Here is a 27,163-nt window from a genome sequence, read left to right as displayed (position 1 = left end):
TAAAGAAATCTGAGGTACCAGTGAGACAAAACAGCCAAAATGATAAAGACAAGAGTCCAAAAAAAGTATACCAAGCTCAGAGGAAGTAGAAAGTCTAATAATTCTGGTTTGAAATCATATTTACTTTTAGGGGGAAAAAAAAAGAGAGACAGAGGTTAAGGCTTGATAGGAAGGCGGAATTCTTTTGTAAAAAAGATAAAATGCAAACTCACCAAGCTGACTGCGCCTCTGAGCGTAGGCTACCACCACTGCTGCCAGAACTACACAGCACAACGATGTCACAAGGTTTGCCATCTGTAGACACACACACAGCAAAGTCAGGAGTGCGTGTGAAAGCAGGAGAGCGTGTGTGTGCACCCGTCTTCCTGACTGACTGACGGACGGACCCATAGACATCACCATGTAAGAGATGGAGAGATAACCATTTCCTGCCTTCTCTGAATCTTGCACTGTCTATCTTTTTTCACTTCATTACATTCCCTAATGTGTCCTTTTCTTGTGTACTTCAGATTTTTAGATCAAGTTATCTCATTTCCCTGCTGTTCTTGTCTCACTAAAGTTGTTCATATTAGCGGTTGTTTCTATTTGCTGTGTTGTACATTCCCCCTCTGTTTCTGTCGCTTTCCCTCCATTCATCAGCCTAATGGGCCCATCCTTACTGGGATGGGCCATGGCCAGCAGCCCTTAAAGGTATAGCACAAAACAAGCAAAAACAGCTTCCATAAAAAAAAACATGCATGGATAATCATTTGCTTCACAAAATAAATATAAGTGCCCACATTTTACTATGTGACTCAAATTTAGTTATACGACAAGCTCCAAAACAGGCATTTTGAGAGTTGCAACCTGACACTTAGGAAATTGTAGAATTGAGTAAGTTTAAGGGTTTTTTTATTTTTATTTATTTAATGTATTTTTTTATCTCATCTTCTACAGTAAGCAAAATGTGCTTATGTGTCACCAGTAAATCAAAAATTTAATCATTTGGAAATAAATCTTAACATTGAGATGTTGACTTTTTCCATGCCTATTGTACATTGCAGGCCGTTAAAAACAATAGCTGGAGCTCCGTGGAATTCCCGACTATGTCCAAGTGCAGCTGAGCTGTGTGAAGTCATGCCAGCAAAGGGACTTGAACCCAAATCTTCCCTTCAAATTTTGTCTTTTCCTTCGACTCTCCATCTTCTCTACCGTCTCTTGGCTGTTACTGTGTCTCCTTCCTCTGTTCGTCAAAAACAAATAGTTGGCACTCATACACACAAAGGTTGTCTATGGGTCTGCCTACTGCTGAGATTTGCACTGAGTAAGGTGTGTGTGTGAAGAACAGAGTGAACACTTTAAATAGAGCCAAAGAAAGGAAGTGAATTTCCTTGTACTTTTGAGGCAAAGCTCCAGCTGATACTAATGTCTGTCATATCCCATTTGCTCTTGCTCTATGTTTAGCTTCAGCTATGAACTTACTTTTTTAAAATTCTGTTTCTTGCTTTTTTCTACTTTCTGACTATTGCTTGCAGAGTCTCTCTCTTTCTCTCTCTCGCTCTCTCTGTCTGTGTCTTCATCTCCCAATTCCCAACCTACATATCGAATCCTTCACTCATTATATGTTAGGCGGAACGTGAAACCCACAACAACATGTTAAAGCATCGCACAAAGGGGAAAAAAAGAATACATAACTGCAAGCACTGGACTGAAGTTTAGGAACATGAAAAAGCTTTCATGGAGGGAATAAAATGTCAGAAGGATAAAGAACATTCTAAGACATTACACACTCAAGGGATTTTTCATGAATTACCAATTATAAGGGGTTTAAGAAAAACATTCAAAAGGTCTAAGGAAAAAAGCTAAGATGTTTGTTTAAGAATCATTTGGGAAGACTAATTAGGGCAGTGCTAAAGTTCTCAAAAAACCTTAAAATTCACTCTTGAGGTATTTACTAAAATGTATGCTGTTAACGGAAAAAAATTAAATGCTGTTAATGACAGGTAGAAATGATAAAATAAAGTGTATTCTATGAACAGTTCTATGAATACTGTCATCAATATTAAATGTTTACTTTAGAAAACCATTAAGTCCTCATTAGCAAAGACGGTTGATGGGTAATGCTTGTGAGTGCGATGCTTTCAACCTCAGCGCTTCATTTCACCATTGCAATTTAGCGTTTCCTCCTCCCATTAATTATGTTTTCAAGTGATTGTTGTTTATATGTTTTAACTTCTTGGACAAGGTCAAGCTGCAAAATATTCCGGCTCGGTTTGGGCTATAAACTCTTTGGTAGGAATTCAAAAACTTTAACTTAGCCTAAAATACAGTGTTTCAAAATGTATTTATGTTACAACACATCAAATCATCAAGTATTTTAGTGAGGCATCTTCCTATTTTACTGATCACCAAATGGTGGATGATGCCTGTGGTAGAGAAAGTTTTAGTCCATATCCTATTGGGCCAAAAGCTCAAGCTGGTAGGAGAAATGGGAGATCTTGCAGTGTCAAATCCAGATGCAGAGTGAGTACCTGTCACTAAGCTCAACCAACTTGTTGAGTGTTTAAAGATTCAAGATTTATGAGTATTCCTTGTCTATTAAGGAGTTGAAAACAATGTTTTCATCATACGTTCTGGTTTATGTGACTATTTGCTGACAATCATGCTGTTTCAGAAGCCGCTAAGGGATGGCCAACACACCAAGGTGGATAGGTAGTTCTGAATCAATTTACTTGTATAAATTCTTACCATAAAATCTTAAAAGTAATTCTGCAATCTCAAAGTCATTCCTTGAATTTTCCACAATTACTGCTCTTTGCTTTGTGTGTATGCATCTGTGAAAGACGGAAATAGCTACTGAAAGTTTGCATGCACTTCAGTGCCTGTTTGTATTTGTGAGTGATTGGCAGCTCATATGTATTTCATCTGAAGAGATATTGGGAAGAGTGACAGGGGATGAAATTAAAATTGCATCCCTTGTCAGAGCATCACAATCATCTTTGTTGGTCATCATTTTCTAAGTGCTGGTTAGCCCATCACCATCATAGCTAAAATATTTGTGTGTTTCTAAATGTATGTGCATTTAGAAACTTTTTGCACCCATCGAGTGCAACTATGTGAGCATAGTAATGTGTGTATGTGAGTGCTGGGAACTCCAGGGGTATTTAGCCTGTCTATCAGAAAACAATACATTTTCAAAATCTGACAGCTTCAGATCGCTCACATAATGATAGACAACAGGCGCTTAGAGCTGCAATTTCACAAACTCAATCCAACCCCCCTCATCCTCGTCCTTCCAACCATCTCTTTCTCCTAACCCTTCCATTTAGCCCCCTTCCACTACTTCCTTATTCCATATTTATTTATTCATTTCTCACTGGTGAGGAAAGGGCTGAATAGGCATGATTCTTTTGGCTGCTTAATTAAAATATATAATTCATCTGCATTAAATGATTTTGCCTGTGCATTTTTTTTAGTCTGATTTGGGAACATTTGCATTTAAATTGAAAAGCCAGGAGGGAAATACACTAGGCAGACTGGGTTGTGTGTAAAAATAGAAGACATTCTTTATTTAATTAATTTTTTTTTTTTTTAGTACATACTTTGTTTATCCTGTACTTTGCCAATTTTTTTGCCAAAAAAAAGAGATTGATGTGCAGTAACTTTCGAAAAAGATCAGTTTGTTTGTATTTTACTGAAACATCTCAAACAAATCAAAACTTGTTGCAGATAAAAGCTAAGCAGCAGTGGAAGGATAGACAGGAAGAAACGGTTTTCAAAAGTAAAAAGAAAGAAAAATCTGAAAACATGTCACATGAATTATTTACCAGACTACAAATGTGAGCAATATGGAAGACTGGGTATAAGAACACCACTGTTGAAAATACACCAGCATCTCATTTAGGTTTTGATAAAAAAAAAATATGGATGATGCAAGGACATGGAAAACAGCACTCTGGTTAGATGTGTCCAAAATGTTACTGTTGGCCTACATTCAAAATAGCATGTATGGTGGAAACTTAAAACTGCCCATTAACCTGAGCGGACCATCCACGGCCCGGTGAAGCATTATGCTATGGGGATGCTTTACTTTCAGCATAGACAGAAAAACTGATCAAAGCTAAATGAGGTTATTCCTAGAAGATACCAATTTTGTCCCCTATGGACAGATCTTACAATAACAAAGGAGCAATCTGGCAAAATAGAATAAGCAAAGCGTCTTTGCTTGAAAACAAGTATAATTTGGGTAATAAACATATTTTGGTTTCTAGCAAAAACAGTGAGTTGTAGCCCTCAGGAACATCAACCATTGCTTTCAAATGTGCAAGGAGAGATAACTATAGATGACTCTGATTCCTAACAGAAGGAAACTGCATGTGAGGAGTTTTTGTCGCTAAGTAAAACATTCATCATGTGGGAGAATGTTCCCTGTTCTCCCAACAACATAAAATCAAAACAAATGATTTGGCTCTTAAGGTACCTTTTTTATTAAGTAATGCGCTGGATTGAGATTTATGGATTGTACAGGCAATTACTGAGAATGTGATGCTGAGAGACCGAGGTGCATTATCCAGCTGGGTCCTAGCTGGAGGTGGTTGGTTATTTAGCCAAAACCATCTCGTCTGGTACCACAAAGAATGATGAAAGTCTATAAAATCACACCTTACCCTCCGCCTGTTTTATGTAATAAATCACAGCAACACTATTCTCCATCTGTCGGCACGGGTTGTGAAGAGAGAAAAGAAACTGCCTTGTGTGTGTTTGTGATGGGGGTGTGCAAAAAAGAAGCTAAAACATTGGTTTGTTCGGGAACTTTGAGAGGACAAGTCTCTTGAAAAACAAAACTTCCTATGCAAAGTCAGGGAGTTACAGATATTGAAATGATGTTATTTATCCAAGAAACCTAGTCTGAGACAAAGAGAAAGGGTGAAAATCTTCACACTCTTTGAGGGGGACACCTGTAATTTTAACATTGAGAAAAAGGGAGAGAGCTCAAATCTCCTATCTACGAGTTGAAAAAAGACATCTGATCTTGAGAGAGCTCCGTGTAGTAACTAAACGACTTACTTTTAAACACATTTGTCCTTCCTTCAGGCAAGGACAGGAAAGTCTACTGAGCTATAAAAGGTCTTCTTGGATTTTATTCTATGTCAAGTTTTTGAGTTCACATTGAGAACATAAAGAATGCCAAAAATTGAATGACAGAGTATTCATACAAAACATATATAACTAATATCGGCATTTCTGTTACAGCTTTTCAAGCTTTTCAGTACCCTTAATGATAAGTAAAATGCCACAAAATAAAATCATTCATTGTAGCTATATAATCTCATTATTTTAGAAGAAAACAACAAACTATTAATTTGAGGTCATTTACTTAGATGGGGCAAAAAAAAAAAAACATAAATCCATTGACCCATTCTTTGTTGCTTATTGTAGATCGGTTCACAATGGTGCCAAGTCCAGAGGGAAAACCCAGACAATATTATCTCCTCAGCAACACACAGCTCTATGTTTAACTCTCACACTTTAATTTTCCTGCTCACCCCAAGGTCTTCCCAAAGCAGACGTACATTAAATTCTAGGTCTATCCTGGGGTTTCCTCCCAGGGGGCATTTACAGTAAACTTATAAAGAGAGAGCCCCAGGAGACATCCGGCTAAGATCCAAGAACTACCTCAACTGACTACTTTGGAGTTTATAAACAAGTATTCTTCTTAAAGCATCTGTTTAAACAGCTATTAGCACCTTGCTGTAAATACATGGTAGAATGCCTTTTAGCCGTTACAACGGCATATAAACTTCTCATGTAACATCTCATCACACTGGCACAAACTGAGAGAGTGATTGTTTTTTTTGTTCAGACTCCTGGGTTCTCACTTATGGAATATTCTGTACAACTTTACTCGCAGCTGTTCAAAAGGATATATTGGGACTAGGAAGTAAGAGGTCAATGGGCAAGGTTGCGTTTGTGTCTGGTAAATAATGTCTCTGTTGATTTGTTTGTATTATCCTGGTGAAAGACCCAATGATGACCAAAAGATGATCTGGCAAAGGTTACCAGATTTTTATTTAAAATCTCATGGTATTTCACAAATTCAAGATGAAATGAACTAACATTGTTCCACTGACTCTAGCTGAAGGCATGTTCAGCTATTGTCTTGTGGCTATTTGAAAAACAAACGAAAAATCTTGTTTGTAATCAAAACTGCACAATGACCAACTTTTAATTTAATTCAATTTAGGTAGGTAGTGCCTATTCACAATATATATATATATATATATATATATATATATATATATATATATATATATATAAATATTTTTTACGTGTACAATGTCTACTTTAAAATGGAGCCTTGGCGAAAATTCAAACTTGGAGACTCGACCAGCTTCACCACATCATCTAATCACTACGCCCGACCGCAGCCAATCCGGACCAGACCTTCACGCTTCTCCAGCCAATCGTCGTCCAAAGACACCTTCAAAAGTCCAAGCTACCCTGGGGTCTTCCTGCTCGTCAGCCGTGCTTCGACCCACCTCCTCCCCATCTCCACCTTCACCATGAGGGATGTCCTCCAGGATCCCCTGTGCTCTCCCTCTCCAAGCTCCGCTCCACCACCAGTTTCGGTCCCAGGGGGGGGGAAGACTATCCCGAGCTCGCCGAGCAGACCGCCTGCTCACGGCAATCCTCGGCTCATGGTCTTCTGCCGGGTCCGAGCGCCAAAGAAATTGTACCATTAAATCTTTTTAACTGCTATTTTCTTCTCTGTGTGAGTCTCTCCAGACTGAAATGTCAGTACATATATGTATTGTAAGGCGCGCCTCCAGTCCTTTTGTTGAACAGAATTATATCACATAATTTTTACCCAGATTGAATAAATGTACTCACATATAGGGTTTGACCTTTTTTAGTGCAAGATAGTCATTTATTTTAAGGATTTTTATATGTTATCAGAGTTGCAAATAATTGTGAGTAGTGTTCTAATTATACATTGTAATATGAGATTCACACTGAATATGTCAGCATCAACCTTGGTGTTTAATGTTCCACATAAAAGCCTGATTCACAAGTTTGTTAGTTTTGTAAATGTGAAAAAAGTAATGTGTAAAAAAAATGGAACAGTGTTGTTTTTTCCACTCTTCCAGCTGCAATAACATTTATCCAATATTTAAGAGTGATGTTACTAACTGACAGGTGTTTATCCACACAGGTCTCCAACGTTAATTAGCTTAAATGTTAATGAGTTTATCCTGCCTGTGACCCAGATGGCAATAACACCAGAAAAATAAGCATTCATGGCACACTCATCCATCAATAACTGTCCCGAGCCAACTCACATTTACACAAAAACACATAACTAATCACACATAAGTAGCACCAACTGTAACCTTTAATGTCAAGCTCCACATCCAGTATTGCAGCTTCCTCATTCCCATAATGCTTTGCTTTGCTGTGCTCGGTAACACTAATTCTCTCATCAATCACACCGCGTTGCGGCAGATTAACTACAAGCGCTGAGGAAGAAGTGGTGGGGTGGGGGGTCCAGGGCTGATAGTGTGTCTTCTGGCATTTTGGGAACAGCGCACACAACTGGCATTTAGTGCCGAGTGTTGATAGCTGGACGGCTGTGACCTTTTTCACAGTCGTGCTGACTATAATTGCTCACTAAAGACAACGTCAGGCGCATCTCAAGAGGTAGCACAGGTTGAGCACTTCAATATACACCCCTACATGCAAGTACACAAGGATTTAAATGCTTGGAGCTCTTTTGAATGACAGTTTTTTTTTGTTTTGGGTGATAAATTTAGCGACTGATCACATGTGACTGCTTTCAGCTGGTTGATATTTAGAGCACCTGAGCATGTTGGCAACTGTGTATCATGTCAAAGAACAGTACGTGCTCATCCTAAATTGTCTCTTTAAAGGGCGTTATGAACACTACAGTTTTAGACCTTCAAAATTAGCTTAATCCTCAACAGAATGGACCACTTTGCTTCAAATGTTCTGCTTTGGCCTGTACACAAATCTCAAACTTTTGCATGATGACTCGTTTTGAGGAGTATTTTCAGGTTTTAAAAGTGACTATAAATGTATATGTGTGTGACGTGTGTTTTTGTCTCCACCCAGCCATCTGGACCTCCTTGTGTGTGTGGAAGCAGATTTAGGTGGTTAGAGAGCTCTGGAAAAACACACTGTTACCTCCAGCCCTCTCACCTCTGAACTCTATAAGTGTATCAAAGCTAAGAAAACAGAGCACTTTGTGTGTCGGGGTGCGTGCACACACACACACACACACACACACATTTACACATACGTGTATGTGTAAATGAGTGTGTGTGTGTATGTGTAAATGAGTGTGTGTGTGTCAGCATTCTTAAGTCCTACAAGGCTTTGAATGATGGGTGTAGGCTTCCCCCTTTGTGAACAGCGAGCCTCCAGGAGCTGCACAGCATGTGTATGTTGGTGTGTGTGACGGGGAAGAGTGTGTGATGTACAGGCTGTGATGTTCTGAACAGAGGTGTTTTTACTGGGAGTTAATCAGAACCAGAGCTCAGGACTTGCCCACTGTGGGTCAAACACTCACAGTCGCTGTCCCATCTTTGTTCACCCAAATTCAAGAGCACAGGTATGCATCCAACTCACAATGGTTGCTGCTTGTACTCTATATTAAAAGACAAAATAAACATGAAGCCATTACATGATTTTTGATTTCATACATATTTTTTTGTCATTAGACAACAATTAAATGTGGTCGAGAGTATTGGTAGATTTATTAGTAATTTCAATAGTTTCATTGTTTCTGAAAAAGAAATATCAAAGTCAAGTGTGCAAATTACAAGTTTGTACCAGCCACTGAGAAATTGTACAAGTCAATGTTTGGTTTTATTTGATATGATAATGAATGAGATTTTTGTAATTATTATTATTTTTCCATCACTTCCTTATTCTGTAAAAATAACTTGTAACACAGATGTCTCAATACAGCATAGATTCCATCCATCCATAACCTTTGCTTATCTTCGCAAGGTACATTCTGGACAGGTCACCAGACCATCAGAGAGCAAAACATAATGTAAACCTCAATTTAAAACTTGATAATTAAATAAAGTTGATTTCTTAAACTTTAACAGACAACGCAGCTTCAAAGCACTGTGCAAAAAATAAATAAAATAAAAAAATGTTCCAAATTAAATCCTGTAAGACTGAAGAAACATTGGAATTTTTAAATGAAAAAAAAAAAATAGACAGTTTTTACATGCAAGCTGAAGCTTTTAAAAGAATCACAAATAAAAGGAAGTTTTTGATTAGCAGATTAGGAGATGGGCTAAACTGTCAAATTGCGTCTATTTCAGGAAGAGCTGAAAGGAGTTACATTACTTTTCAAGTTTTGTCCAACAGTTTCCAACAAATTTCAACAAATATTCAGCATTTATAATGAGAACGCAGAAAATGAGTTGAGTCTCAACTATTTATTTGCAACTGTCATGTCCCTAAACACTTTACTGCAATCATTACAATAAAGTAATGATTACAAGTAATTAATTCATTAATTGCTATTCAGCTTATCAAGCAAAAACACATTCTGTTGTACAGATGAACAATTTGCATTAAATTAACAATGCATTAAGATAAGCATGGACAATCTAAAAGATAAGATGTTACTTCAGTGGCTGGATGATGAGCTTAAAGGAAATTGGGCCCTAACTCAAATTTTCCTTAAGGACCCATAAAAACCGACTCTTGCACTAGTCTGTGGAACCATATTTTGCAATAAGACTGCTCTTAACAGTGCTTCACAACTTTTGGTAGCTTGACAATGGTATGCATTTACTGTACATTACTGTACTGTTTGCTAAATTTACATCTATACTTATCAAGTAAACTCTGTAGTAATGACTTCTGTTGGAGAGTTATGTGCAAGCTATCCTTAAAAACAGAAAAATAAATTATTTTATCCAGGACTGGAAAGTTTTGTCACTATTACAGCTCAGTTCATTCATTTAAGCCAAAAAAAAAAAAAAAACCCCAAAAAACAGAAGACTCTTTTAAAGACCAAAGCAATCACTCATTCACAAGCCAAGATCAAGCATTCCTTATGGCCAGTATGATTAAGGGTTCTTCTCTTCCAAAACCTAGTCGACGTTATTTAGGGAATAATTGCTTATTCCACTGTCCCAAAAGTGGACAGTGGAATAAGCACTGTCCACCCGAACTGTCCCTCGGGTGGACAGTTATCCCTTCAATATCAAAATAACTAAATGCTACATATCTATTTAATAAGATACTGCACGTATTAAAAAGAACCAGTTGCAACATTGGCACTTTATGTGCACCTCTGTAGTATAAAGACTGGAGTTTAAACACAGGCCTTAAGGGCAAAATCACATGAGGTGGGATGTAAGTAAGAACTATGTTTAGTCTACATTTTCAAATAGATATTTTATAAAGACTAAACAGTAAAAATTAGAGAAAAAAAAATAGAAAGCTGACACATTCTCTTGTTGACTGACTCCAGTATTGTGCATGCTAAAAGTGCGTGTGTTTACTCGCCATGTTTGCCAAGTCGACTCAGTAAACATAGCAGATACAGTTCCAGCACAGATCAGGCTTGAACACACTCCAACACCCATTACACGTTCACACAACCATCCACACATCCACTGCACAAATGCTATCTGTTAAACTGTCCACTGAATTTTTACCACCAGAGGCTATTTGTGGAGTTCACTCCTACAGTTTGGCCTGGATGGAGGTCCAATTATCAGTTGGGTGGCCTTCTACAGTTGGGTGGCACACAAACACATACAGCCCACACATGTGATATGTAACAAAAAAAACTGCAGTCTAAAGACAGCCACTTAAGGTAATTATTCTTGTTAGGTAAACATGTCCTAAAATATCCACAAAACATATATAATTGTTTTTATTTATCTATGCCACAAATTAAATGCAAATATCCATGGCCCACCTAATATGAAGGAGAATGACAGTGCAAGGCTGACTTGGTGAAATTGATCAATACACTTTAAAATTAAAGACATTATGAAAACACAAGTGAACAAAAAACTAATATTTTCCATTATTTTGCTCATATATTTATGCAATATCAGAGGCATCACAGAACTAAAAAAAACACTGTTTGATTCAATTTTGATTTACTTATTTTCAAAAGTAGGAAATAAATAGACAACTTATTCACCTCGTTTGACACTGTTTAAATGCTAGGTGGTGCTTTTTAAGTATAGTTTTATATAGTGGCACATTTATGGGCATTTGTTAAACTCTAAACAGCATATGGCAATTTAAGTGGAAGGTCTTCAGTTCCCAGCACTGTCTTTATTCTCAGCTGTTCCAGTATTGGTTTGGCGTGGATTGCTTTGCAAAATAGCTTGATGTACCCTTTCCTTTTTCGGATGTAAATTAAAAAGAACTCAGCTTATGAGAACTCCTAAAAGCATTTTCACATTGTGGTAAAACAGGAAAATGCCTTAATCTTTGTAAATATGGTAAACTATGAACTATCTAGAAATTGTTTACTACTTTCCATTATTTTTGACCAAGAGTACAAGCTATAAGTTCTCAGAAATATGCATAGAAAAAACACCACATTGTTCACACAGATTATGCCCCTGTCAGGAGTTTAACTTGCAACCGTCTTTCTGTAACAATCCGGCACTCGCATTGTGCAGGATTGTTCATGTTACCAAAAGTTAAGTAAGTTTATATACAGGTATAGTCAACCTGTAATTGGTAGATAGTTGTTACTGTCTACCAATTATTTTTAATGAGGATTCTGTACTACCAAATTAAACAAAGTCCCATAGTAATTACCTGAAGGACCATATATGTATCCAACAGCGTAGTTTCCTGAGAGATGTAGATTTAGGCACCAAAATGAAACCTTAATTTCAGAGTGGGTGAAGTAAATTTGATGGCCAAGAACCTCAGCAACCAGATAAACATGTTAACTATACTGGAGCATTCACTAAAGTACAGTTGCTCTCTGTTGCTTTTCTGTGAATAAATACAGTTTAAAATAGCGGCGTTAGGGCTCATGGGCTTGCCTTATGCCATCGTTCCCTTACTTGCTCGCTTGATTTACTTATGAAAATGCATGAGTACATAATGTATTTGTATAACCTTTTTTATTAGAAATGTTATAACGATGTTGCACCTAGCTCTCTGTGTAAAGCACTGAAATGTAAGAGCAAGGTAATGGAACGGAAATGATGGCATTATCAAACTAAAAAGAACTTAGGGGTGCTCTATACTATGAAAATGATATATAAGAGGAAAAACTGGATGTGATTTCATAGTCGTGCACACCCAGTGATAATGATGACTCAGGCGTGCTAAATGTAAACCTGCTGAACAATGAGAACATTGCATTACATCACAACTGCATGCTTAGTCACCCCGGAACGGGTCACCTACTGCTGAACACCACTATTCCGGAGATCCACACTTAGTCATCGCTGACTTAACACAGATGTCATCGTCTGAGCTCACCTTGCATCTGAATCTGTATGTACACCTGTGTATGTTTTCACTGAGCGCTGCCAAGAGAGGAAAGCTTATTCATTATCTCGGTCAGCTCCCTCTGTTCCCCACGAGCCCTTAAGGCACACATCCTGACAGCCGCTCTCTCTTACTTTCTGTCTCTCTCCGTGAAGCTATAATTCAACATTTAAACTGGGGCTTTCTGTCTCACTTAATACACATCTCATTCCACATTTTCCCTTTTCACCTTTTGTCCCTCCTGTCTGTCATCTTCTCCAGGTTTTCAGTGAGTTTCACTGTTCCTTTCTTATTAGGTCTCCCCTTTGCCTCACACAATTCTGTTAACTATTCAAATCTTTTCCTTCCTAATGATTCATTCTGTTCTCTCTCTCTACCTACGGTAAATGCTGATGACAGCATACAGCCCCCGCCACAGTTATTGGCACCCAAGGTAAAAATGTATAAAAAGCTTGAAACTGAATTGGTCTTTTATGGCAGTATCATAACCTCACATTAAAAATTTAGAACAAATCAATATGAGTACATTTATTTGTTGGAGAAAAATATCCCACCCTTTTTTTTTTTTTACATCACTGCGGCCACAATTCTTATGTATAAATGTAACATTTTGTGACTTGTTTAGAAAATTTACAGTAGCTACAATTATAAATTAATAATCCAAAAACTCTACTGCGGCTTTAAATAGAACTGTGTGCTTTGGTTAGATGAGGTTTGCCATCAACAAAGACTCCAGGTGGGTTTAATCTAAAGAAATATTGATATGTGGAAAAGCACCCAGTGCCCACAGATCTGTGGGGTCTCTTTTCTTCCAAATGGACCTCCGACTCTTGTCAGAGTGCATGACTTCATTAATTTAAAATAAATTACTGTGGTGGCTTTTGTCAGAAAATTGAAAATGTGACATCATGGGTTGTTTCAGCAGATTAAATGTTATGGTCCATTCAACCCAGAAACATTCATCAGGCATGCACAGAATCAGCTTTCTGTAATCGCCTTCTCAGTTCCCAAAGCTAAATACTGCAAAATGTGTGGGATGAGCCAAAAGGAATAGAGCATAAGAGAGGACTCAAGACAATGTAGAGACATTTTACAAAGAGGAATGTTTTACTGTCAAAAAATGAGATTGTAAAAAGGATTAAGAACAGGTTTGAAAATAACTGTACCCATGCATATTTAGATTTTTAAAAAATCAACACCAAAAGAAAATGCTGGATTTACCCCCCAACAAAAAAAAAATACAAAAATTAGGCTGGTATGTTTGTCAGATTTTAAGAGGAGGGGGATATATTTATACTTATCTTAATCAGTGGATACTGGTGAGGGTGCTGTTTCATTTAATACAGGATGTTAAAAACTTGCATAGATGGAAATATCTATTCATGCATATAAGAATAATGCAAATTGGGCTATACAGTGGTGCTTTTATTTATAGATGCCTTGTTGCGAGAATAGTCTGAGTTTGAATTCTGGCCAGTAGATTTCTGAATGGAATTGGCAAGTTGTTCCTGTACATGCACAGACTTCCTTTGGGTACTCCTACTGGGCCTCACAGTCCAAAAACAATAAAACAATAATGCTAAGTTAATTGGACATTGTAAACTTCCCTCAAGTCTGAGTGCATATCCACTTTCAGCTTTTCTTTTATTGTGTGTGTAGGTCTGTGATGGAGGATTAACTGAGTGTATATAAAACAGTGGTATATATATATATATATATATATATATATATATATATATATATATATATATATATATATACAAATAAATCATCAACAGCCCCTCATCATATATGGCTAAATTAGGGCACTTAATCAAGGAGCCCAAGTGTGCTCCTATAGAGCTGCCCTGTGGCTAACAACTGTATTCCTAATGTGGCTCCTAGTTATTAACATGCGTAGCAACACAAATGTGACTTAAATCAGTGGAGAGTGAAGCGTTGAAGCTAAATCAAAATTACCTGAATAAATAAAGGTTAAAATATATACTTTAATTTCCCTCAGCCTGGGGTGGTTTCAGGGTAATCACCTGAATTTTTATTACATTGTTCAAATTGTTGGTTACCCACACAGGCTATGATTATGAGAAGTTTGAAATTGTATTTATTCATTGTGTCTGCTTTGAAAGTCGCTGGGTTATTCAGAATAAGTGGCTGTTTTCACCCAGGTCATTATTTATACAAAAACAGAAGAGCTGGAAGAAATACAAAGCGGTAAGCATCAACAATAGTGAGATGTTGCATCCCAACAATGATGCCGAGAGCAATCTCTTAACAGAGTATGTTACAGTAGGTAACTGTGTGAGTTCAGGTATCCCCTGAGACTGTAGTGCTTTAAATGCTTGACTCATGAAGGTCTTGACAGAACTATTAACATTCTTGTCTCGCTCGCCTTCCTTCCAAAGCATTCGCACATAGACACAGCGACACGCCTCTACCACTTTGCCTCCTGCTCTTTCATAGTTTATTAGCGAGGCAATCTGTTACCCAGGTTTGGCCGAGCGTCGGCAGGGCTCGGTCCGTTTGTGCACATCCTGTGTCCACCCTCGCTGCATTTAAATGATCTGCTGTGGGGAAATATCCCATCAGAGTTGCTGCCACACTCCTCACTGCATTATCAATCTTTAAGCGTTGAGAGAGGTAAGGGAGAAGTGGCAAACAAAAAGGTAGCAAATGTTGAAGAAAAATAAGGACGAGGATAGAACTGGACAACTAGAAGATGAAGAAACCAAAACACGATGACCACCTGAAAAGAGTGTGAAAAATTGTTAAGACAGCTTGAGCAAGAACTGAGGTAAGCAGTCCCAAAATACCTAAACATAAGAAGATGACCTATTAACTTTAAAAAATCTGTCTCAATACCGTTTCATTGATAAGTCATAATAAAACTGTCTATACTATATTTATTGTTGTATGGGAGTATATAGACTTTGTAGATATGATAGTCACTAATGCCTGTTGAAGAACATTCCACTCTTACTTCATATTAAAAGCATTTTAGTATTCATACTGTTGCAAATTTACAAACTAAATACCTTCATTAATATTTTCATATTATCTTGATTCTAACTTAAAAAAAATTACTTAATTTATTGGAAGCTAAAAAACAGAAGGGATATGTTTACATATAAATGAAAACAAAGTCAGTAGTAGTTTGTAGGTATTTATTTGTTTTGATTTTTTTCTAAATATTTTAGAAGCAGGGAAAAAAATCTCCCATTTAAATTCAAATCCTCTTTTTTTAAGGGAGGTCTGGCCAAGAGGCAGCAGGATTCACTGCATAATAGATTTATATTTTTAAACAGACAATCTGCTTCCACACTTTCTAAGCAAGAGAAGACTTTTTTCAGACATCTGACAGGCAATGTGCAGCAAAAGGGGGGAGAGCAGCTCTGCATTACTTTACATCAAGAGCTTAAGCCAAACTGACATGATCAGAAAGATTTGCAGGACCTTACTATGAACACCTTGATTTACCCAATATACATCAGTAAACACCTTGTTCTGTTTAACAATTATGCCAAATCAAATTTTTTCAGAACATTTGTGGTCCTTCTCTGCTGTCTTCCCACAAATCTATTATGAGACATGCTTAAAAGCACTTAGTCTGATTTTACTGAAAGGGGTTAAAGGGGACTTCTCTGATAATTTTCCCATAAACAGGCAGTGTGGCCAGAATATTCTCTGTAATGTCCTTTAGCTAAAAAGGCAGTGAAAAACACTAGTATAACCTGTACTGAAAAAAACATTCAGCTCTTCCTCTTGGACGTGGCACATGATGAGGTGGGAAGCCTCACACAAGACAAAACATATTCTCTGTAGCACACACAAACACTCAGAAAACCAAACAGATGGTCTCATTTAAGAGGCTTATGTAATAGCACTTAAGATATTTAGCCTAACATTCAGAGTCATTTGTCTCACATGGAATATGTAAATTCCACCCCTAAATATCCATTTCTACAGTAAGACAAGTACATTACACTAAGACACAAAAATAGATAAGTTAGGTAAAGTCTACAAATGAGAATAAAACAGTACAGCTGAATTTTTAACAGTGACTTTAAAACTGTTTTGTTGCAATGAGGTAATAATAATTTCAGGATATTCTAAAATAAAAATAAAAAAATCATACTCTAGTTATCTCTAAGACTTCTACATTTCAATTTAAAATACAGATATATAAGTAGGAAGTACCACAGCAGAAGCTAACTTCTGCATTCTTCCTTATTTCTGCTTTTAAGGGTACAGCCAGTCACTGTCACAGAAAATGAATGGCACTCATGGATTGGCTGCTTTGCAAATACCAGCCAGTTGCTTTTAAACAAACAGCATTGCACCTAGATATTTTAGCTTTCTCAGCTTCATTTTCTTTCAAATATTTTAGAAAAAATCCATGAAGAGGCACATTGTCTGCAAATACTAGGTGACTAGGTGAATCCGAGAATACTGAATCACAAAAAGGCAGAATCCACTGTTTTGATCTTATTTAAAATGAATAAACAAAATAATTTTTTTAAATGGAATAGAAAAAATATAATTGGCATACAAACCAAAGCTTTACGTAAATTACAAGGAAGAAGAATTATCATTTTTAGATTTTATGTTGCACTTGACATATTCCATACTGAAATTGCTAATAAGTTGTTGGACTACAAACGACAGCTTAAAATACAAGCTGTAGTTGTGAGAGCTGATTAAAACTGTTGAGAACTCTGAAGTTATTTTTTGTTAACTAACTCTGGAGTAATTTAAATTGGACAAAGGACCTCTTTCAAAGCTTCTAAAAGCAAAAATCTAAGGTTGCATACCTCATTTGTATGAGATACATACAGGTTGGCTTCCACTAAAATCGCTGCATTAGTTTAAGAGCTGTTTCAGAGAGATAGTGCTTTTTTTTCTCCAAATAAGCCATTTGGTGTTCTAGCTCTGAAATATTTGCCTTTTTCTTGTTATCAAATTTACTAGCATGAGGCAAGTAAATTAGAGCCAAATAGAAGGATATGTTGTGTAAATATCTCACTGTTGCACTCGGGGATTCTTGCTTCTGATTAGCTGAGTAAAGCCCAAGGACTTAGATTGTAATGAACATGTGATGCAGAATGAGAAGCCCTTGAAGTATTTTCTGTCAGTCTGCTTGGTCTCAAGAAAATCCTTCTGCAGCCAATAATCCTTAGATCAGCAACAATAACTGAAATGATGATGAAGAATATAATTATCAAAAATGGACTTGGGCGACTAAATGAGAAACCATCGATCTGAGCTGGACTGGACAGTAAATCACATTCACTAATTAACTTTTGGGCCACAAATAACTCAACCCATTTTTTACTGTTTTCAACACAGTATTTTTGATTTGAATTGATCGTTTCCTAAACACTGAGGGGACAACAGTTTGCAAATAGCTTTAAGTTAATAAAGATAAATGAAAATGTTTGGACATTGTGAGCTTCATTGCATCAACATGAATACACAGCTCAATTCTTAAGTGTCTGCTTATAGTAGCCTTTTCCTAAGCTGCTGAATGCACTTCATGAAATTAGACACACCGCATATCAGCAAGATTTTCCTTAGGATAAACGTCTGAGAAAACATTTGGAATCAGGGCCAACAACTGATTAAAAAAAGCTGTGGCTACAATTGTTCTGTAAAAAACTTTCTGTATGCTTTTTAATTCTGCTTATGTTTCACATAAACTATAAAGTTCATAACATTTAAAACAGCTGTACCATAAATATCAGAGTAACTAATTAAATACAGCTAATACAGAGTGCAGTGTTACACTACTGAATATTTTTATTTTATAAGCAGCTTAAAAGAAATAATCTTGCTCCTTGGAACTGTTTCTGCTTTTTTTTTTTGTTTATTTCTAGTTCAGTTTTATTATAGCTCTGGATTCTCAACATACTGTTTTTCTGTTTATTGTTATTATTGATAAGTAAAAAGGGCTTAATTAGATTTTTGTATGTGATGGTGAAGTTGATATATTATACTCAACAGCTCTTTCCTATCTTAGCATATTCTTGTTGAGACATTTTTATGTGCCTTGAATTAAGTGAAAAAAAGTTAAAACAAAGAAAACCACTTTCTGCTGATGTATAGAAGATGATAAATTACATTACTTGATTAATCAAAAACATGTGCAAAAGACAAAACCACTTCTTTGAGTGTCTCTTCAAACTCAAACTGAAAAACTCTTTGGACCAGAGGTTTGGTGAAAATTAAATGACTTCTGTCCCAAAAGCATAAAACTAACATTTGAGTTTTTTGAGTGGAGGATAATAATCTGAAAACTGGACTGTAACATAAATTTGATTAAAGAGAGAAAAACAGGATTCCAGTTCATGAAATATGTTGTGAAGTCATTCTTCGTACTAAGAATAGAGACATAAAAGAATGAAAAATGACTGAGCGCACATAATCTTGCAATGTTAAGTGGCACAACGGTATGACAAAAGCTTGAGAGAGTAAAGCAGAGGGACTGGGATGATTTTTAATGTTGGGAAGTCACTGAGAGAGAGGCGATGCAAAGATGGATGTTAATCAAAGGCTTTCTAGCTGCTTTATCCATACATATAAATGAGCATAGGCACACACACACTGCTTTTTGCTGCTCTACTTTATATTATATTTCGTTGCCCATGTGTGATGACTGACAATTGCTGTCAGATTCCACTCTATTACTCGAGTGCACTTTCTCTCATACACACAAGCATATATATATTGATTTCTAAAGTCTGCAGCCTGTGGAGTGGAGCCAGCGTTGAGTGAACAAGTGAGAGAGACGATGCATACACAAGAACAAGGGAAGCTAAACAAGGACAGATTTTATGCATCTGTCACCAAAACTCAAAAGCTTGCATATGTAATCACAAAAATCCTAAAAGTGGTGTCTCATTTAATACACCACTGAAGAAGAAAAAAAAATGAAGTACTCGATCAAATTCAGCCTACAGACATTCTCACAATATACCAGTCTTGTCAGATTGTTAGTTAATTTCCCCTTGTCTTCACCACAAAACATTTTAATTGTTTTGCACAAGTACATTTACAGTGGTAACCCAACATACACACTGGAAAAAGTGTTCAAGAAATAGTTTGAGGAATTGTTTTGCAGTTTTGTACTTCTCTCTCTCTGTCTCCATATATATATATTATATATATATATATATATATATATATATATATATATATATATATATATATATATGGGTGTGGAAGGAAAAAAGAGAATACAAAAAAAGCTCAGATTTCACAACCGGTGGCACACAAACATTTTACAAGAGGCCACAATACTTCTGCCACTTCACATTTACCTTTTCACCTCAGAGTTCCATTTGTACCATTTTACTAACACCCACCTCGCCCCAATCTGTCTGCCTCTGATTGTCAAACTTTCCGTATTTGGTGTCCTCCTGTGTTTTTGCTGCCTCCACGATGGAGAAGTTTGGCTGCACAAGGTGTGAAATGACACTATATTGATCTGTCTGCCTGTGTGGAAGTGTGTTTATATGTGAGTCTGTGGCTGTGAGTGTTTCAGAGGGAAAAAGTGGAAGAGTTATCCTCAATGTCATGTTAGATAAGTAAATTTTTCACAGCAGTGTACACACAGACAATGACATCGTTAGGCAGGAGATGAAAACATGTATTTTAAAACTGTTTCCTTTGTCACTATATCGTTGTCACACTGCGAGGCATACTTTTTCTAACCATGCCTATTTTGTTTAATCATATTCTTTCTAAAAGTGAATGATTGCGCTCTGTATTCTTGAAATAAATTAGTGCAATGGCCCTGCAGGAAGACAACGATTCAGTAAAAGATGTATCAGATAAAGACAAATTGTGCTGAAATGGCATCAAAGAGTGAGCCAAGAAGGATTCTATCTTATCTGTGAGGGTGTGATACTCATCAGTTCACAGACCACACATTTTCCTACTCACTGACCAAAAGAACCACAATTCCTGTCTCAACATGAGCCAAACAGATGGCAATAAATCACAAATGAAGTAAATATTAGCCATGTTTCTGAACAGCTGTGCTTAGTTTAGTCGCTTGGACTGTTTGTTCCACAAGTCTTTGTTGCTGCCTCTTTTGTATTCAAGTCACTCTGCTCCTCTGTTTGGCTCCAAACTCTGGACCACCTGAATTTTTCTTCCTCTAACGTAGACTCTTCTATTGTTTTTCTCCATTTAAATAAAGAGATTAGTAAAAGATGTTTAGTAGTTAAATATGGCAATATAACTTAAATTATACATTGTTAATCTGATGAATAAAATCCAGTGTGCCTTGACTTTAGAGGTCACCCAATAACAAATCAAGAGTGGAAAAAGGATCCATACTTCCATTTTTTTAATTTTTGAATATGCCTTGGCCTATTGATTCTTGTTGTGCTTCATACAGAGCAGGCACATTTTTTATATTGGTTACATAATTTTTATATTGGTTACATAATTAACCAAACAAGTCATTTTTGTTAGTTTTTTTTACTAACAACATTTTTATGAGTTATTAGCCTTTCAGAAGTGAATAGATACTGAAATGACTCAATAATGAAACTTCAAACTTCAAAACTCTTCCTAAAGTTTAAAATGTTTTTGTTGAGATGTTTGAGAATGTGCCAGAGTGACTGAATAATGCTGCAGTTCTTCCCCTCCCACACATGTTTCTGTGCATAGTTGGATAGCTGACAAAGAGAAGGCTATTGCACTATTTACTAAAAAATAAAACAAATTCATATATTGGGTTATGTTTTAAATTATTATAGTTTTTTCTCTTTTTTGCACTCAGAATTGCTGAGTGCCAAGGTGAAGTCCTACAGATTTATGGCTTTTGGAATGATGTTCAGATAGATTAGGTTGATGTTTTAAATGATTTACTCTGCCTACTATTCACCATGTAAAACATCTCCATGATGCCAGTCAAACAGAAATTCAGGTTAAAAGATAATACCTGGCTGCCTCAACCTGCACCATTTCCAACCAATAATCGGATCAATTACACCATACTGTGGGTGTCTTCTGCTCCCTTTTGACTTCTTTTTTATTACTGCTTTGCTGGATGCATCTCACATCCACCACTCTCACCCCATTTACCCCTTATCCCTCACTTCCTCTGCATTCTATCCTCTGCCTTCATCTCCCCTTTCACTCCATCCCTCCCCTGCACTCCCACCTCCTCACCTCATCTCCCTCCCGCTTCACTTGTAAGATAATACATTTGCAGCCTGAGTGATCTATTGATTTTGTTGAGCCCCCAGCACCTTTCAGAAAGTTTTTTTTTTTTGAGAAGTGAAGAAAATTAGACAAAAAAAGCAGCACATTTTCAAGGTTAACCTTACTCCGCTTCCTTTACTCCTCAATATACAAAAGCACTGCTTTTTAATGATGGTGAAGGGAAATGAGTGAATGCGCAGTTTCTCTGTGCACATTCACATGCTGCACGGAGTTACTTTGCTGATTTGACTTGTGAACTTCAGAGGAAAGCAAAATTTGTACACCATGGATTTGTTTCTGGCGGTGAAAGCGATGGGGATTTGAAAAAAAAAGAAAAGAAGAAGAAGGAAAAAAAAGATACCAGTACCAGAGGAATTATGTTTAGTTGTTGAAACACCTAAAGCGATTCATTGATAAGTTTTGTTTCTCGGTAGCTAAACAGTCCAAGTATCTGAATTGTTGAAATATATATTTTTGTACATCTAGACCATTATATAAATTTGCAAGACAATACAAATTAAAAGTAAAAAAAGATCAAAGTTGGGCATCCATCACTAAACCTATTGATAAAAAGGAACTGGTGAATAATGTGAGAAATCATCAAATGAGATGACAGAAATTCTTATTATAAACCAATTCTCCTAAAAGATTTTCAAATGTTCATAAAAGCAGCAAATATTTCAAATAGAGTGAGAAATTGGTATTGGGCAGGAAAAGTCAAAGTTCATATAGGTTCAAAGTATCATGTTATGTGTACATTTTGATTTAATTTAATCCTCGACCATTTGAATCCAAGGATGTAAAAGCTTTCGATGATAGAATTTCAAAAAATTCAACAATAGCAGTTAACCTTTTTTGCTTTTATTTATTTATTTTCGTTTTCTATGTTGATAAATTCATGCATTAATGTTATGTAAAAAAATAAAATAAAAACTACATGTTTATTGTTTAGGTCCAAACCCATGAACATGAAGTTTAATTTATGATCTACAGAAATTCAGTATTAACGGCTAAATAGATTACATTAAATTGTCAGAGAACATTTATTTGTTGTCATTTAGAAATACTTTTGAAATTCTTTGTAATGTATCCATATTGGTTTGAGAAAAATGGCACCCACGTAAACATGTTAATTAGCAATATTGGTTGATACTTGTCCTTGCAAAACTAATCACAGAATAACATTTTATCATTCTGTATTAGTTGCATGGGTTTGGAGGCCACTGTTCTCCTTCTGACAAGAATAAGATTAGGATGTGAAAGGTAGGAAAGGGAGAATGAAGATAAAAGTGAAAAAGGGGAGATATAGGTAGCTAGGAGGGACAATGGAAAGAAATGAAGGACAAACTAGAAATAGCTTAGAGTGAGGGCAAAATGAATGAAAATGAAAAATAAAAAGCCGAGATAAAATGTCTCCAAAGAAGTTGGGAGACAGATAAATAGCCACAGATGATGGAGAATAATTTAGTATTCACGTGAGCAGATCTAATACCAATGAGAACCCTCTTTCATCCACTTCTTTATTTATCTGACTATTTTCCTTCTCACTCAGCCTTTTTTCACCTCTCTCCTGGGAAAGAGGACAAGTCGTTATCAAAAGAAATGGGTCCTAGTGAAAATACTGCACTTATCTATAATGGCAGGCAATCAAATAAATTCTACTGTTTTCTGTCGAGGATCTGATAGTGCTCACTGTCTTTTAGCTCTCAGGCGAGTGCAGCTTCAGAGAAACATATCTTATTGTCCTTACTTTGGTCTTATTTTCTCTGCCTATTATTCGAAAGTTTGACTATTTTAGTTGATGACCTTATTTAATTCTCTCCACAATTCTGCATTATTTTCCATCCATCCATTGTCTATATCTGCTTATCTCCTTACAGGGTCGGGATGTGGGTGGCCAGTACCTATTTCCAGCAATCATTGGTTAAACCCTGGACAGTCCATCACTTTACATCCCATTAAGAACAAATTAAGTGGAATATTACAGGCCCCTATATGTTAATTCCTCTCCTCTTCTTTACTATGATTTAGTTTTATCTCCTTCTTTGCTACCTGCACCTCTTTACAGAACCTCTTTGTGATGGATGAAGCGCCTTCGTTGCTCTGTAAAGGCGTTATATTAAAAGACATAGTTCTCTGACATAAAGACTGCATGTCATGTCAACTAAATTTTTTAATCAGTCCAGTAAAATGGAAAATGTAGACATGAATGTTTAGGTTTGCAAAGGAGATTTAGGAAAATGAGAAACCAGCTAAGATAAAAACAGCCAGTTGACACAGTGATAAAGCTAAAATCCCTGCCATGTGCTCTTTTACTTAGCCCAGACAGCATGGGGAAGACTGAATGTTTGCGTTTTGTTTTTGACAACATTGCAGTTTCTTTAACAACGTACACACTTTATTCAATTATAACAAAATCAGAACCAAAGCAAAGTAACACAATGAAGAAAGAATATCAGGAAGATAGACCTCACAAAGCAGATAATCTGTGGGTACAGTTTTCAGATTACTGAAAGGGTCAGGTTAATCTGTTTCATCAATTCTATAGAAGTTTAAACAGCATGTAAGTGTCCAGCCATCTTAAGAAGAGACAGCCTCATTACATTTGGAGAGAGAGAGAAAGTTTGAACACCATCCCAGTGGTGTAATTCAGAGGTGGCAACATCATGTTGCATGGCTGTATCCGTCCTGCAGAAGGATAAGTACACTCAGCAAAGTAGATGGAATGAAGCGACAAATCAGCCAGGAAGTTAAATATTTGGTGCAATAGTTCTTACAAGTGCACAATGATTCTGATCATACAGACAAATGACTTACAACGTAGCTGACGGATAACACAGTGTACACTTTGGGCATCATACAACCCCCATTGTAGTCACATAGACATATATGCAAAGCTGAAAAGGGCAGCAGCCTGCAAACATGACCAAGTTCCACCTATGCAGTCTGGAGGAATGGGTCAAAATTTCAGCAAGCTATTCTAAGAACCGTGCTGACAAATACTCAAAACATCTGAGCCTCTCCATATACCTTAAAAAACAATTCTATATACTAAGTATATATACATTTCAGATTGTTTTTTTATGTAGAAAAACTGCTCATTATTCTGCCATTTAGCAATTTTGAAAATATTTTTGTTGACATGTCTGACAATGTGATGAACTGAGCTATAACAGGAAAACTTTAGCCTTATTTAACATCCAAAAGTGAGAAAAGAACTGTGCCTTTATAATAGCATGTTATATGATTTCAACTGCATGGAAAGAAAAACTGAGAAAACCAAGAGAAACTGACAGCATTTACAAAACATTTCTAAAGCCTGACAAACAGCTTATGGCAAAGTGTTGTAGCAGATGGCCAATAATAATTAGTGACAAGATGGGATCCAGTATGCACCACTGGGTTTAGCTAATTCATAATAAGTCAGATGCATTGCACCTGTTTACTTCTGCAAGGACAATTAGATTTGAAAGTATTTCCTAGTCAAATGTCCAAAATCCAGTAAAAGAATAAAGAAAAAAATCTGATTGAATAACAAAATGTCATGTTATCTATGCTTATAAACAGAGAAACAAGCTTTGTAAGGTTAAATAGCATTTCGATGTAAAAGTGATTGGAACATTCAAAGAGAAGTTATTCCTTCATATTCTACCCAATGCTCCAATAATAAAAGTGGCTGTTATTTTTGCATGTCATCTTGACAACTTTAAACTAATACCCTGCAAGTATAGGATACTTAGTGGATAAACAGCAATTTAATTTATTAAAGTTATTTAATGAATTAATCTGATCAAATGAACTATTAACTGTCAAAAAGTAGCACATGGAGAAAAATATTCTATCTTGGTTGGCTCTAAAAATTGACACAATCTTTTCCAAATGTTATTTGAGAAGGTGTGGTGATTATTGCACAATCTTGCAGATTGGGAGCCAAGCAAATGGCAATCACCGCAAACTAACTTATTACTTTGCCGTGGGAAGTAGTGCCATAAATTTGTCCATATCTTTGTAAAAGACGGCTGAACTATGTTGAAAACTTCTGCGTCTGGATTGGATCTTCCGCATTCACATAACTCAAACGTTATCCATGTCTTTCTGTGAACTGGCAGCTGTAATAAAGCTGAAAAGCCATACTCTAGGGAGATCATTGGCTAACAGAGCTGAGGCAAAGCAGTATTAACAAAGTTTCCTAAAAGAGTCAGAAGGGAAAAGATGAGTAGTCATATTTAACGCTATATACGTAAGCATGAGAGGCGTGTGCAGAGAAGAAGCTTTTTACTTGAACCACAGCAAATGAAAGGTGAACAGAGATGGAGTGAAATAAGTGAATTGCTGTATTATTATAATGGGAAGCCAGCAGAGTAGGTGAAAATGAACTCTTGACTGTCATGAAATAGGCAAGTATGTGGTGCACAGCAAGATGATACCCTCTTCTTTGGCTCTTATTCATATTCCACCTAATTCTCCTCTTCCTCTTTCACAGTAACTCATCAGAGTCTGGCATAAAACCCAGCGCTTGCAGACCGGCGGGTGGATTACCGCCCCTGCTTTTCCGCTGCTCTCTGCTTGATGCCTCTGTGGTTTTTACACTGAAGGCAGGGGACAAGGAGCAGGGGAGCTGATTGCATGGCGGCTTCTGTCAGATTAGATAGGAAGTTGGAGAGGATGCCAAAAGAGCTAGGAACACCTTTCACCCGTTCTCTCATGCAGTGCTATCTGTTTATGCTCTCTATGACTGTGAGGTTGTGAGTCTATTTTATTAATATCTATTTCTGTCTGTTTCAATGTCTTTTGACCTCAGTTCAACTTTATGAACTCTTGTCTTATTCATTTCCCTGTGTTTGGGAGTTTTGACTTCATATTCTTTCAAATACGGAAAGTCAACCTTTTGAGAGGATCTGTTATTTTTTTTAAATATATGTTCAAAATGACTTTTTCAATTTGTTTTAGCCCAGCACCATGGAATTTACTTTTTCAGCTTGACATACTGGATAAATTTTAACAACACTCTCTACAGACTTTGTGGTAAAATGTAATGAAAGTCTTGTATTTTCTTTTGATCACAGGAGTATTTCTTATATATTCACTCCTTCTACACACCCTTTATAAAGGAATGCCTGAGTCCCTGTAAGCTGAAAATCTCCCTTGGCAGGCTTGAATTTCACCTTTGGCTGGCTTGTACATGTTTAACTTCCCACATGAGAGAATCTGTTTGAAATATGGTCTTCTCCATTTATGTGCTGTACTTAGAAGACTAGGGATAAAAAAGAGAAGCAAAGTAACGGCTGTGAAATTCTGACATTTAAGATCTCTGTTGCATTGATAGCACAGGCTATATAAGACCATATGTACTGCATAGACGCAGACTATGTTAATCATCAATTGTTCAATGGAAACCGTTGGAGAAAGAGTGTAGCATGTGCCAAGCTAGTGCACACAGCTGATAAAAGTA

The 27,163-nt window shown here is 36.5% G+C and overlaps 1 protein-coding gene across 2 annotated transcripts in view; it reads right to left on the bottom strand.

Annotated features, from left to right (window-relative positions):
• Positions 1-27,163, bottom strand: part of LOC102218051 (ciliary neurotrophic factor receptor subunit alpha) — a 202,043-nt gene that overhangs the window by 139,180 nt on the left and 35,700 nt on the right. Inside the window, exon 2 of one of the 2 annotated variants that reach the window (XM_023338806.1) lies at positions 213-294. The exons of the other annotated variant lie outside the window; for it this stretch is intronic. Coding sequence (XP_023194574.1) covers positions 213-294 — 82 coding nt within the window. The remainder of the gene's footprint in view (positions 1-212; positions 295-27,163) is intronic. 2 annotated transcript variants of the gene reach the window in all.

Source organism: Xiphophorus maculatus, chromosome 8 (assembly GCF_002775205.1).
Source record: "Xiphophorus maculatus strain JP 163 A chromosome 8, X_maculatus-5.0-male, whole genome shotgun sequence".
NCBI classification, from domain to species: domain Eukaryota; kingdom Metazoa; phylum Chordata; class Actinopteri; order Cyprinodontiformes; family Poeciliidae; genus Xiphophorus; species Xiphophorus maculatus.
The sequence above is the reverse complement of the archived record's forward strand: the minus strand, read 5'-3'. Positions and strand labels throughout refer to the sequence as shown.